Below are 14,412 nucleotides of genomic sequence, written 5' to 3'. Positions count from 1 at the left end.
ACAAGCAGATCACCATGATGCTCCCCCTGCACCACCAGTGCCTTTAGACTGCGCAGCACGCTGGAGTTGGGAATGAAACATCATGTTGTCCCTGAAGCTGGGCCAGTGCTCCCGGCTACCTAGGCAGCTCTGAGACACAGGAGTGGACAAGGGCAGGGATTTCAGCATCCAAACAGTCAGATTGTTTTGTGGACATTTCCCCTTCCATTAGCAAGGGTGTATCATTTCTGTGACAGCTTCAGCAACCAAAGACACAACAAAATCTATTTAAAGTTTTGGGGGCTTTTTTGTGTGTGCTGCAGTTAGAGAATTTGGCCAATGGGAGGAATAAACCAGCTTTCTACTGGCTGTCAGTGAAAAGTTCACAAGCACTTCTGAGAGTGTCTGGCATGGTTTGCAGGCAGAGTGAGATCTTGGCTTGGTTTTACTGTTTCTGATAATGGCTGGAATGTAATGGGTGGTTAGGCTGGTGTGGGTTGCTTTTCTTTTAGCTGATCTGGATTGTTTTCTTTTTTCCTTCCTTTTTTTTTTTTTTTTTCTTTGGTGTTCCATTCAGGCATGACATTTTTGCAGACATCAAGAGACCAAAAGCCATGGAGAAAAATCTTCCCCCTCTGGGAGAGCTCTGCACTTCCAGAGAAACAAGTGTTTGTAGTTGGGGATTTGTCTGTGGAGTGGGACTCATACTCTGCATTGCCAATTAAGCTGGGCAGCGCTTGGTTAAATGGGAACTCACCTCTGACTCTATTCTGCAAAGGGACATTTTCCCTGTCTGATTACAACAGGGACGCAGCACTGACCTCCCCTGTGCCTCTGGGCAGTTTAGCTGGGCTTACATTTGTTCGCTTGATTCTGTGACCTGCAGGTGGAAAACGGGGGAGTGGGGATCGTGCTCAGCTACCTGTGGTGGGGGCACCCAGACTCGCTCCGTTTACTGTGTGGCATTCGACGGTCAGAGCTCCCAAGGGGTGGTGGATAACGCTGAGTGCATGGCCTTCGCACAGCAGCCTCGCAGCAGTCAGCCCTGCAACATGAGACAGTGTGCGACCTGGAGCACGGGGCCCTGGTCAGAGGTGAGTTTGTGTGGGGGAGGCGACTGCCTCTTGGCTCGTATTGAAGGAGGATCTGCCAAAGCTTGGGGATAAAGAGCCAGGCTCCTTTTCTGGGACTGTAAAAGGTGTGTGTCCCTAGATAGGTGGCATGCAGAGGTACAGGACTTGTCCCTGCAGTCCTCCAAATAAGTTCTCCAGCTAGCTAGCAGCTATGCACTCCTATAAACACGTCCCTGTTCCTCAAAACCGTGTGTGCCCCTGCACCCCTGCTCCTCTCATTGCATGTTCTCTCTTCTCTGGTCTCCCAGTCCTTTCCCCACTCCTGTATTCCAGATCCACCAGACCTGGCACTGGCTGAGTTTCTGAGTCAGGCCTGGTGAAGGTGGAGGGTGGGCTTGAGAGCTGCTGTCCATCAGCTGATGATGTGCAGTAACACTCCCTCCTCTGTAAAACCAGAGCTCATGGCTCCTGCCTGTGCTGTTTATTTCCGTGCATATTGCTGCCTTGGCATTACTAGCCCTGGACAGCAGTACTAAAATCACAACGGTAGGTAAGCAAGATACTCTTGAAACACTGGTGACCTGCTGTTTGCTGTGTGTCAGTGCAGGGTTTCTCTGAACACAGCTGCCTGGTGCATTTTTGATGCCTGTGTGCATTTATATCTCCAGGAGAGGAAACTGTTCAAACTGTATGTGCTCAGTGCTGCCAGCTAGGATTTTAGAAGGCATCTTATGTTCCAAGGGCTTAGAAAGTAAAGGTAGTGTCTACTCAGTCCCTAAAGCACAAGTGAATTTTCCTCTTTTAAAAGAAGTACATGCATGCTTGCAACGTTTGACTTATGATCTTGTGGTAGTACTTTGAGTGGTGCAGCAGCATAAAATGCAACTTTGAGGCCTGATAACCTAGACTGTAAAGTCCTTCCCCCCCCCCCCCCGCCTTGTGAGATGTGAGGTGTGAATACTGAGATGACTTCAGGGTTGCGGAGTAAGAGCACTGTTTGGGGAAGGCACCAAGTGTCATGTTCTTACGAACTGATTCCTAAGTGTTTCATTCTGGGGTTCTCAAAAGCGACTGTGTTGCATGTACTCTCAGAGATAAAAGGTCACTCTAGTAAACGAGTGGCTGAAACTCAGCTGGGAAGCTCATATGAAGTAATTCAGACTGTGCCCAAGTTAATGCTCTCTGTAAGAGACCTTGGTAATTCATGAAGAAGTAGGCTGGATTCCAGCAAACACCACTGTGAATTTAAGAGGGCATTGAAAATGTCACAAACCAGTTACTAGTATAGAAGTTGTGTTACAGCTCCACACCGTAAGGTCTTCAGGCAGACGACGAGCAATACGAGAACTTAATCTTTTTATCTTCCCTTGCATTCTTTACCTTGAGCTGATTTTAATCAGGATTAAATAACATGAGATTCCAGGTATTTTCTGCTATTTATTGTTCTCAATGTATTCTGCAGTACTGACATTTTTCCAAAATCATTCTTCATGTCGTCTTTGGTAGAGATCAAGAGAAATGATATGACTAGGCCAAAATAATCCAGTGAGTTCCAGATCCCCCAGACCCTATCCACCATGCCTTATTGTCTCTTTTACAGCATAAACAACTACTCTGCTAACTCCCATCCCAGAAGATGATTTTAATGATGGTTGGTTGTTTTAGGCAACCTCAGAATGGTGCTCTGCCCTAATGTTAAGGAGCACAGCCTGGAAATGCAAGTGGAAACCAGGTACTTCCTTGTAATTGTTGGGCCCCTTTTCTGCAGTGCTCAGCCAGCTGTGGGGAAGGGGTCCAGACCCGGACCGTCACCTGCAGAACACAGCGGGGCTCTCAGGCTCAGGACTTCGCTTGCCTAATGGAGCCAAAGCCATCGGCCACCCAGCCCTGCCTTAAGGAGAACTGCATCCAGGAAGTTGGCTGGCACGTTGGAGACTGGGGCCTGGTGAGCATCGCACTTTCATGGTTTGGAAATAACTGATTATTTGCTGTGCTCCTCGCAAACAAGCTTTGATCCGTGCAGCCTGCACGTTGGCTGAGGCTGGGAGCATGTACTGCTTCATTACCAGTCCCTTGGCTCACAGTTGCGTTGTAACTGGCACTAGTAATGCTCCCGTTAATCTGCTGCCTGCTTTGTATGCAGCTGCTACAAAAATAAATCTTTCTGAGAGGGGGATTATAGTTTCAGTGACAGCAGCAAAATGCAGCCAATAGGCTGAAGCAATCCACTCTTGCTGCTTATTCCCAATTCTTCTTTCCATTGCTGTGAATAGCAGAACAGCTCTCTGGCTGAGTATGGCTTAGAGCTCTAGGCTTCAGGACTGGTCACTGCGTTTGGTGATATGGTTTAAAGTACATTTTTGTAATTGTTCAGATAAACTGTGTTTCAGCTGGACTAGTCTTGTCTCTGTGGAGGGAGCCAGACTCTGTTCAACCTCAGAAAAGTGCCAGGGGGAGGAGATAGGGGTAGATCCAATGCATCACGTCACTTCTAAACACACTTTTTCCCTTCCGTGCTAGCCAGACCAGCTTGTTCTGAGTTAAAACATGTTACACCTGGTTCTTCACAAAATGTGGGCCAATTTTTAATAACAGCTAAAGAAGTTGCATACCTTAATCTGATCTTTCCTGGCCCCTGGCTTTCCGATATCAGAAGGGCTCCCGCCTGCATCTGAATAAGAGAGAGAAATACTCTCCCAATGTTTGTAGAGGTTGCCATGAGCAGGTGGGTTACACAGATACCTCATCCTCTCCCCTCCCCTGAGCTGCTGCTCATTGCTCCCTCTTCGTCCACAGCTTCCAGTGAGAGGAACTCCAGTTAGCTGCTTACAAGAAAGCCACCAGTTTGCTTTCCCGTTATAAACTGTTGTTCTTGAATGCATAGTTCACAGCTGGTGGATCCCCATAGTATTGAGATGCCTTCAAGCCAGGCTGAAACAATTCACTCCAGCTCCCTGTCACACCATTGTGGGCAACAGCAGCTTATCTGGATGTTACAGGCTGAGCATGGATCAGAGCCTAATGCTTCAGGGCTGGATGCAACATTTGGTAAAACGGTTTAAAGTATGGTTTTCTAATTGTTCAGATGAATCCAGCTGAAGAATTATTTGCTTTGTCTTGGTGGAGGAAGTTGTGCTCAGCCTGCAGCTAATCATGCAGCTGTTCCACACTTCTGGTCTGTGGGGTTTCTGCATTCGGCCTCTGCTGCCTGCTCACTTGCCTTGTCTTTGTGCCCAAGTGTTCGAAGAGCTGCAGTTCAGGCATCCGGACACGCCAAGTCATCTGTGCTGACGGCGACTCCAAATTCTACAGTCCTGAGACATGCAAAGCCATCCAACCACAGAAACCAGCCACCCTGGGTAGCTGCAACATGCAGCCCTGCTACCTGCCACAGCGTGAGTGGTATTGCTGCACACCTAGCTTTTCCTAAGATTCCCAGCTCTGGGAATTCTCTACACCAGCTTATGTTCTCAGCTTCTTGCCTGCCTGTCTCCATCCTGTGCGTTTATGTTTTGTGCACATAACCGTGGCGTCTTCAGAGTCCCAGTACCTGTGCTGTTTGAAATGTATGTAACAGGCTTGAGAACAACGTTGGTGTGTGTCCATTTTGAATTCAGTATTCTGTGATGGCTCTGTCCCAGCGTGTGCTGCAGACTGACCCAGTCAAGAAGGATGGCAACCTGGGCAGGCTCAGTAGCTAAAAACTATAGCCAACTCTCATCCCTCTGTGGACCAGCTATAAAGGAGGCACAACTGCTCAGAAGATTTTGCTTGCTGTCTGTGTCTAGCCTTCATGCCAGAGCTGCAATGCTGACTTGTGTCAGCCTGCCCATTGCAGGTCGCTGTCCTAACAATCCAATTGAATCCAGTTGCTGCTCAGCAGCTGTTCCAGGAGAAGAGAAACATTTTCATCAACTTTAGCCTCCTGTTGGCTCCTGGCTGCATTTGCAATTATTAGAACATAGGGCTGGACTAAATGCACTTATTTTGTGTCTGTCTCTCTTTGCAGAGGTCCCCAGTATGCAGGACACTATGGGATACGATGTCACTCGTCAGTCCTTGCTGACGCGTTACAACCCAAACAGCCCTGCCACAGGTTTGGAAGAATTTTGTTACTTTGGGGTTTTGGTGATGGTGGATTTGAAACAGGGTGTGGTAAGGGAAAGGTTCCTCCTTTTCTTCATTTCTCTTGTTCATTTCATGGGCTTCTAGAAATCTGTGGAGCCAGGGACAAAGTGTAGATTCTTTTACACGGTAGTAAGCAGTATCTGAATCTGTCCATGCAGAAGGGACTGTACAGTACATAGATCCCAGGCTCTGGCAGCATGGCTTAAATGGTGGCTGAGAGAAATGCTGCCCAAAGCAGATCATAGGAAGAAGAAAGGATCATGTGAGGGGACCACAGCAAGGTGGCAGGTGGTTTCTCGTGGAACAACAGGAATAATGGTCAGGGCAGTGAGAAAAAGAACCTCAGGACAACCAAATCCAGAAGAGTAGGCCAGAAGACACATATTCAGGTGAAATCCTGATATGGAAAAGCCTGCTGTGTAGCCCTGAGCAGGTGAAAGAGAGCAGAGATGAGGAAAACTGACCAGATTTTGATGCTCACCTGCATGCTTTAAGGAGTTCTCTCCCCAGATTCTGGTGATGAAAGGATGCTCCTTGGGAGCTCCACGATCCATAGTACCTCTGGGAATCACCACATCCCATCCACCAAGGACCGTGGCATCAACTTGTTGCCTGTTCGCTGGGAATCCCAGTCACGCTCATCAGGTTCCCATCAGCTCAGCTTCTCTCAGGACCCCACCGCGGGGACGGGCTCTCAGGACTGTCATCGGAGCCTACACGGCTGCTGTCCAGATGGGCACACTCCGGCTTCAGGCCCTTTGGGGAGAGGTTGCCCCTTCAGCACTTGTCACCGAAACAGGTAGCTGGAAGTAGATAAGCCTGATCAGGGAGGCATTGCCTTTCCTGGGGGCTTACTGAAATTTACAGCCTGTGCCTGTTGAGCTGGGCAGGTCAGCTATTGCTGCAGCCCTTCTGCCTGTAGGTATGGATGCTGTCCTGATGGAGTATCAGCTGCCCAGGGTCCAAACAACATGGGATGCCCGCAGTATTACCGTGATGTTCAAGTGAGCAGAAATCAGCCCACTGTGGCTGCTCCAACAGTAAGTACAGAAACCCTTTGTGTTTTAGCCATCCATCAGATACGAAGATTCAGATTTAACCCTGGTGACTCAGATTGTGGGTTTCTGTCGTGCTTCATCTCTGCCAGTAATGCTGGAGAACCAATACTGCAGGCATGGCATCAAGCCCTTTGGCCCACTTTGCTCCTGTTCAGTCTGGGGCATCCACCTGTGATCCCCTGTAAGCAGGGGATAGAGTGGGTGGTTGGGAGATGTCTGAGAAGTAGAAGACCATCCTGTGTAGAACTGATTGAATAATCCCGAGTAATCAAATTTCTGTCGGTCAGAAACTTGCCATCCAATTTCTAGGAGAAAAAATGGGAAAAACATGGCCACTATTAATTGCCTTTGTTTGTCAACTCTGCAGATTAATTGAGGGCAAAATAGTCAGGGAGGTAATTCCCCTCATAGCTTGGGGTGCTTGGTGGGACCAGCTGAAAAAACTGGCCTGCTGCTAGGCTGGTTAGGTCTGTTTTGCAGAGCAGTGCAGCCCCGGCTCCATGGCTGGCAGCCAAGTTTCCCACCCCTTCCCAGCCTCTAGGAGGCAAACAAACAAATAGTGGTTCCTCTAACAGCTGGTCTTCTGCAGCCGACAGCTTGGACACGGTGCCTTGCATGTGCTACTGCCCTCATGTACGCATGATAACTTTTGGCTTTCAATTCCTGTCTCTAAGGCAAGCCAAGCCTTGTCCCAGCAGCACCCCTCGGGCGAGTGCCGCAGTTCCGTGTACGGCTGCTGTTTTGACAATGTCGCTTCAGCTTCAGGTCCTCAAGGGGACGGATGTCTCAATAGGCCCAACTACCGTAAGTGATGCTTTGGCTTCTTGGTTTAGAAACATAGGAAGAGTCCTACAGAATCCAGTAGCGTATGGAAGCTTCCTGTGTAGAGGCTCTGCTCTCTGTAAAATGTAGTAAATTACCTCTTTGAAAAGAAATTCTGCCTGGTGGCTGGGGCAGGGGAAGCTTGGAGGGAGCATAGAAAAGCAGCCAGATGGTTCAGTTCTGTCAGCTACCGCAGAAATTCTTGTTGTCCTCTGCTGATAGTTGGACAGAAATGTGTGTGATCTCTGTCAGTCTGTAGGACTTCTGGGGAGCTGTTTGCCTCTGAGAAGACACCCTGATGCAGCCTGGAGTGCTCCAAATTAGTTATCTGGATTTAGGAGAAGTAGGGCCCCTCTGAGGAATCAGGGCCGTGCTTAGCCTTCAGACAGCCCATGGACAGGGGTGGAATGAGAGCTACAGCTAAGGATGGAGGTGTTGCTCAGGGCTGCGTGGATGCTTTCAGCCAGCAGAGTTCAATACAGTGCCTGCTGTACTATGAGGGCACTAGAGCTGTTGGGCAAAAGCATCTCTGCTCCTTTAGTTCCCAGCTGTATCCTCTGCAGGCACATCGCTGCTGCCTTGCCTTGCCCTTTTGCCGCAGCACAGAGATTACTTGGTGGCCAGCCCTGTGGGGCTGCCTTGAGGAAAGGGAAAGTTCTCTGGATCCTCTCTGCTCAACCACAGCTTGGCAAAGGACCCCTCGGTCAGAGCCCTGCATCCAGTGTTTGTCAGCATGTGGCTGTGATACCTGTGACTCAGAGCACAGGGCTCGGTTTGTAGGCACATTGGTGCTCCTCTTTATATCAATGTGTGGAGGGGTATTCTGTAATGCATGAGGCTTCACAACTGCGTCTAATCCACTTGTTTTGTGGGCTGGAAATGTGCAGACAGCAGCCACATGCCCCTTGCAGGGGAGGAAGCCCCAGAGCCAACCTTTGCAGCTGCACAATTTCCTGAGAAAGGCTGTAAAGCATCCATCTAGTATCTAGATTCAGAAATGTCTCTGAGGTTGATTCTCCTTCCACCAGTGGCAAAACTGGGGCAGAAAGAAACATGAGCAGCTGCCCAATTTCAAAGCAGAGCTGGATGCAAAACTCAGGTGTCCTACTTTCCCACCTGCCCTCTGCCCACAAGGCCCATCAGATCGTCTAGGTAGCTGGCTTGAAGCACCTCGACCTTTGTGCTTCGTGACCCTCACATCTCCCTCTGTTCTGCTCTTTTTGGTAGCGTATCCTGTCATATGCTTGCTGCCCAGTGCCCATGGCCCCTGCGCGAACTGGACCACTCGCTGGTACTTTGTGACTGTTGTTGGCAAGTGCAACCGGTTTTGGTACGGCGGCTGTCATGGCAATAAAAACAGCTTTGCCTCGGAGGAGGAGTGCATGAGAGCGTGCCACAACTCTGTGGGGGTCAGTCCTCTGGAGCACCAGCCCTCTTCTGGCACAGGAGCCCTGCAACGCCAGCACACTGGCTCCCGCTCTCGTACAGGAGATGCTCGGAGTCAGCAGCAGCCACCCCCGAGAGAGTCTGCAAGTCACAGCCAAGAAGGAAAAGCCTATGGGGCTTCACATCCCACGCAAGACAGCCACAGACAGGACAGCTGGAGAAGTGACGTGCTGCGAGAGTCTTTGCCAAGGACTGGTGTGCTGGAGAGCCAGCGCTGGGGCACCCAGCAAAACAGATTGGACAGCCTGAGCCAGCTGCGCTTGTGGAAAACAGCAGTGCCTGGGCCCTCAGAGAGGCAGAGTAGCAGTGGCCAGCAGGTGCTGCCCCATGAAAGCAAGCAGTGGCATAAGGCTTTTGGAGCAGATGTTTCCATGACAGAGGGATTTGGGCACCAGGTGTCTGCAGACGCGTTCCCAGTGCAGGCTCTGCACAGGTGATGATTCCCCACCCCCCACCCCCCCCCCACCCCCCGGGTTCTGCCAGCTCATTGTGAAGCATCAGTGCAGCTTCCTCTGGAGTGAAAGTGTTGCCCCAGCCGGGACCAGCTAACTGGGAATACCATACAATGGATTGGCTATACATGTGGCCCTTTGGTAAATCAAGTTATTCAGGCCCTGGAGTTATTTGCTGTCTCTTTCCTTGCACTCTCCCTGCTCTCTGACAGCACTGGACATACGGTGTGCGAAAAGACTACAGGATCCTGGGGTCTTTTTCTGGGAGGCATTCTTACACTGTAAATGAGAATCCATAGGTGTTTTTCTTGTTCTGACCAACAAATTTAGCTGACACTCTGTCTTCAGAGCCTTTACCTCAGCACTGCATGGAGCAGCAGTGGGTTGTTCTTGGGAAGATTTCTAAGATGCAGAGTTTGGGTCAGGATCCAGACAGTGTCACCCTGAAAATCAGGAGTGTGTAGAGCTAGATCTAAATGTGTCTGCACTGGATCTGTGTCTGTCTGCTGAGCTGAACCTAGTTCTTCCAGAAGAGAGGGGTTGTAGGACTCTCTCTCTTCCCAGAGTTATTGTAGCATTCAGTCTGTCCAGAGCAGCCTTTGCCATATAGGAGAGGGCTCTCCACACGTTGCTTGGTGCATCTGCTCAGAGCTGAATAGGCAGCCAGTCCCGCTTTGCCCTGTGGTTGTGACTTATCCAGAGTCATATTAGAGGACCCAGAGAGGAGGGCAGCAGAGGCACCAATGGAATTGCTTTCTCTTTCAGAGCCATCCTGGAGGAAGCCAAGCCCTCTCTTGTGACAGCCATCGTGGGACAAAACATCCAGCTGGTCTGCAAGACAGGCATGTCCCCGTTCTCCAGAGTGGAGTGGATGAAGGACGGCCGACCAGTCTCCTCTGACAGGTGAGCTCAGCTCCCTTCATTGTAGAGCAGATGGGCTCCTTGCTGGACAGAGTGCCAAATATGTTTGCCCGCTTTCTTTGTAATCTTACTGTTAACATTCTTTTTAAAAAAGAAAAAAAAAAAAGGGATGAATAAGTAAACAAGCCTATGTATTGACCTAAGAGCATGAACTGTCCACCTGGTCTGTGCACGGCAGAAACAGATACAGTCTGCGATAGCATTGAGGCATTGGCTAGTGTTATGGGGCAGAACAGGTGCTGTCCCATAACAAGGCATAGGGGAAGCTGACATGTGGGTAGTGATACAGAAAAATGTTGTCTCTGTTGGATTCATCTTGGGGCAGCGCTAAGTCAGTAGTCCAGGGTGAAGCTTGTAGCCAAATAACTCAGAGTTCCTCTAGCTGGAAGTTTCTGGCACTCCCATCTAAGATATATTTTTTTTTAAAACTACTTTTAAAGCCTGTTTTTCCTGGGAAGTCTGTTTCCAGCAAGAGTTTGGAGCCAGACAGTCACTTTGTGTCATGAAAATCACAGTTAAGAAAAGCCGAGTTCTGCTTTTCTGTTTGCAGATGACTGCTGGGGCTCAAGCTCCTGCCTGGAAGGGCAGTTTTCCTCCACATGGGAGAGGGTTGCTGAAAGCAGATCCCTGTTTTCCCATCTCAGTTTCCTCCCTGTTCCTGACCTCCTTTCTGCTGCAGTTATTTCCCCTGCTCATGACCCCTCTGTGGTTTTGTTTTTTTCTAAGCCGGGGAGGGCACTACATGGTGATGGTTTATGTAACACCAGCACGACGAGCTGCTCTGCCTTGGCCAGTTGCTGTCCGTGGCCAGGCAGAGGCAGTTGATCCTTGCTCCTGTTGCAGGCACACCTACCAGTCCGACAGCTCCTTAGTGATCAGCCACGTCAAGCCGGAGGACACTGGGACTTACATGTGCCTCATTTCTGACGGGAGGACAGAGAGACGACAGATTCAGTTACAGATCATAGGTGACTTATCTTCCACTTAAGACTAAAGAGGTAGCTCAGGGCTCCTCGTTAACGGTTATTGACAACAGGAGCAATAAAGCCAGCTGCAGGAGCAAACTTCCTCCGCTGCCACACTGTGCTAGCAGCATTGCCTTCATTCCACGGCAGCAGTGTCCCGAGAGCTACTCAAAGCTGTCAGTCTCCTCTGCTGTAGGGGTGCCAAGAGGGAGTGCGGAGGCAGCAGGGCTTCTTTTGGTGTTGCCTCATGATAAAGCCTTAGCCCTAAAGCGCTTCCTCCCCTGCAGTGCCACCCCATAACTGGAGTTGTGGCTTGCCTGTAACCTGCCCCATTTCCAGCACAGCGAGCATGTCTTCCTTCCTGAGAGCCATCCGCTGCCTCCTGATCCCAGAAAGGAGACTCCAGAAGAGGGGTCTTCTGCAGTTTCTTGGGTCCTCCATCTCACACTATAATGTGACCAGTCTGCCATAACTGTCTGTGCTGATGCATTTATGTTTTGTGTTTTGCCCAAACAGGTCCTGCTGGGTAACAAACGATTCCCTGTTCTGAAAAACATGCCTTATTTAAGAAACAAAAGGAAAAAAATAAGAAAGACTAGTCTCAAAAGATGGGCCAGCAAGGCACCCTGTAGCCTTCAATCTTTGAAGTGTACTTTGTCACAGCAATGGCACATGGGGCAGAAGGCATTGTGGCCTAAGGGATGCTGCAACATGTTCACTGACAGAGGAGAGAAAGGAGTCTAAAATTGCTTGCCTGCAGGTCTGTGGTTCTCATTAGTAGACAGCACAGGCTTACTGCACTAGTCAGCCAGAAAACAGATGGCTGAAGGGTTCTTTGGCTCCCGTTCAGCAAGCTCTCCCAAGCTCATAGAAACCCTACGCAAGAGGTCACAGTAAGAAGGGTCCTTTTATTCACATATGGCATTTTATTTTGAATAGAGTACCAGAGCGCTGTGCTGGCAGAGGGTGAGAGAGGTCGGGTCCTTCACAAGGAAAATCAGCAGCATCGAGAGCTATCCAGAGGCAGGAAGGTTGTACAGGCAGCCGGTTCCTCCGTGCATCAACAATTCACATACAGGTGAGTTCACATACAGCAACAGTTTGTCCACCGCGCCCAGCTGATGAACCATATGGCATCTCTTCATGTAGAAAAGCTGAAGATTGGAAAGGTCCTGGGTCAGCTGTTCTGGGGCACGGTTGGGAAGCAGGCAGTACTGAACTGCTGACAACAGGAATGGGCGAAGATCCCAGGCGCAAGCTGTCTTCTGTCCTGCCCGAAGATCTCTTGAAAGAAGCATATTCTGAGCAAAGACGCGCAGGGAGGCTGACAGCAAAAGAGCTAGGTTCAAACAAAAGTGGAAATATCAGGGGCAGCATCAGCATCCTTAGCTGTTCAAGTTAGTGTAGGCAGAAAGAGAAACCTGTTCTGGAAAAAACCAAAGCAAATAGGAACTGCTTAACTAGCACAAAATAGACATATGTATATGAAAAAAGACTACAGTTACTTTAGCCCCCACCCATTTATTTCAAATATTTTGTGAACAGACCAGTTTGACTCAAAACTATCTCCTCACATACTGGATGGCATATTTTGTAGCTTGCAACATTCTTGCATGTTTCTTTGGTGCTTCTAGGCCCCACAGAAATAAAAGGATACAAATTATTTTTGCCTTAAATGCAGCATGTTGGGCGTCCAGATTAAATGAGACCATGATCTGATCCCTCCCTTCTTTTGAGTTTACAAGCTAAAACCCAGCCAATTTGCTGAACTCCCCAGCAACCTCCTTAGCTGCTTCTGCCTAAAAGCAGAAAGAAGTGATTCATTGAATTAAGAGCATTGAATTAAGGCTCTTTGGTTTTGTTTTTTGAGATCAAGAATGCAAGTCAGAGAATGGAGGTGGAGGAGATGATGTTTTATTTGACTCTGGGAACATCATGGTTTAGTTCCCTTCTGAAATGGTGTTTAGCTGTAGTTATAAGAGAGCAAAGAGCATGAGGAGATGAGTGGTGTGAGAGCCTGACTGTTCTGCTGCATGAAGTGGATGGCCAGCTCCTGGGCCTTGCATGCAGTCAGGTGATTGCAATGGGCTCTTCACACCCCAAAAAATATCTGCTCATTTTTGTGTGCCAGACAAGCACCCTGGGGGAAACTTGCTTGGTGCACTGTTCAGGACTTTATACCATTATATAGCCATTTGCCATGTGCTCATGTTGTTAACACTTCCTAGGCTGTTATCCAGAGGGATGCTGTAAGAAACAGGATTGCTGTCTCTAAAGGGTTAAGCCGGCTGGCAGGAGTGCAGCACCAAGCTGTGCTGAACTGGAGCAGGATTTGATGGAGGCTGCTCTTTTCTGAATGTTTGAGTGAATGTTGGTAATGGCAAGTATCAGAGCTCTGACGGGAGTGCAAAGACCGCCCTTTCCCATTGCAGGCAAAAATTAAGGCTTGTGCTGAAGGTCAAATGCTGAACAAGGAAGTTTCTGCATCTTTTGCTGTGCTTGTGGACTTTGCAGATTGAGAATGGATAAGAGCGAGCCCTCAGTAGTGGAGGCCAACGTCGGGGAGAGAGTCAGACTTCCCTGCACAGCGGAAGCATCGCCGGCTCTCACCATTGAGTGGCAGAAAGACGGACAGCCCCTCTCCTCTCCCAGGTGAGCTCCCAGGCGGTTCCACCATACCCACAGGCAGGTTCACGTGGAGGAGAGCCTCCTCCTTGCCTTGCCTTCCTTTCCCTGTCTCCTCCCTGAGAGGATGGAGCTGCTGGCCGTGGAGCTAGGGCCCGTCCTGCTTTATGCTGGCCAGCTTCTTTCATTAGGGCCCGACTGTACTGCCTGACTGCCCTAGCCTCACTCACAGATCGAAGTCTGAACATTCAACCCTCGAGTGAACAGCTGTGATACAGGGTCTATAAGTGAGCCAAAGCTGAAATTTGTTCGTCTACAAGATTAGCGGAAAGAGGACACATGGCAAGCAAATTTGCCAAAAACCAGCTGGTCTGTGAGCCAGGGCAGAGGTTCACAGCACAGAGAGAGATCAGGGTGCCAGCAGTGAACTTCCACAGCTACTGGTGCTGCTCTCCTGCAGCTTCTCTCACCCTCTGTTCCCAGAAGCCTGCTCTAGCAGCGAGCTTTTCCAGAGTCTACAGCACTAGTGCTGGGATTTGAGGACCAGGGGTTGCATTACAGGTTGAACTGAGCTGCTGCTAAACCTTTGCTCAGTGTTACTACAAAGTTGTGCATGAGGCTCAGCTTCAGCTCTGGTGGCTGGAGCCTCATCCTGACCCAAGCACAGGCTGAGGGGCTTTCTGGTTTTGTTCCCCAGACACAGGCAGCAGTCAGACGGGGCCCTGGTGATCAGTCGGGTCAGCTCTGAAGACGTTGGCTTCTTTACCTGCATTGCCTCGAATGGACGTGACCAGGACCAGCGCCAGGTCCTGTTCCGACCTCTAGGTACTGGATGGATGGAGGCATGCATGGCATGTCTGTACACACGCACGTGTGTGCACACAAGCGGGAAACAAGGAAGCCTCAGCAGTGTAGGTTTCTTAAGAGTCTCGCCACGCCTCTT

At 49.6% G+C, this 14,412-nt stretch overlaps 1 protein-coding gene across 1 annotated transcript in view; it reads left to right on the top strand.

The window, feature by feature from the left end:
* Positions 1 to 14,412, top strand: part of PAPLN (papilin, proteoglycan like sulfated glycoprotein) — a 38,776-nt gene that overhangs the window by 21,212 nt on the left and 3,152 nt on the right. The window contains exons 11-23 of the mRNA XM_076343518.1: positions 866 to 1,073; positions 2,821 to 2,997; positions 4,291 to 4,447; positions 5,062 to 5,148; positions 5,691 to 5,979; positions 6,103 to 6,220; positions 6,913 to 7,042; positions 8,288 to 8,939; positions 9,724 to 9,861; positions 10,723 to 10,847; positions 11,784 to 11,922; positions 13,359 to 13,496; positions 14,167 to 14,294. Coding sequence (XP_076199633.1) covers positions 866 to 1,073; positions 2,821 to 2,997; positions 4,291 to 4,447; positions 5,062 to 5,148; positions 5,691 to 5,979; positions 6,103 to 6,220; positions 6,913 to 7,042; positions 8,288 to 8,939; positions 9,724 to 9,861; positions 10,723 to 10,847; positions 11,784 to 11,922; positions 13,359 to 13,496; positions 14,167 to 14,294 — 2,486 coding nt within the window. The remainder of the gene's footprint in view (positions 1 to 865; positions 1,074 to 2,820; positions 2,998 to 4,290; positions 4,448 to 5,061; positions 5,149 to 5,690; positions 5,980 to 6,102; positions 6,221 to 6,912; positions 7,043 to 8,287; positions 8,940 to 9,723; positions 9,862 to 10,722; positions 10,848 to 11,783; positions 11,923 to 13,358; positions 13,497 to 14,166; positions 14,295 to 14,412) is intronic.

Source organism: Aptenodytes patagonicus, chromosome 7, assembly GCF_965638725.1.
Source record: "Aptenodytes patagonicus chromosome 7, bAptPat1.pri.cur, whole genome shotgun sequence".
Classification (NCBI taxonomy): Eukaryota; Metazoa; Chordata; class Aves; order Sphenisciformes; family Spheniscidae; genus Aptenodytes; species Aptenodytes patagonicus.
The sequence above is the reverse complement of the archived record's forward strand: the minus strand, read 5'-3'. Positions and strand labels throughout refer to the sequence as shown.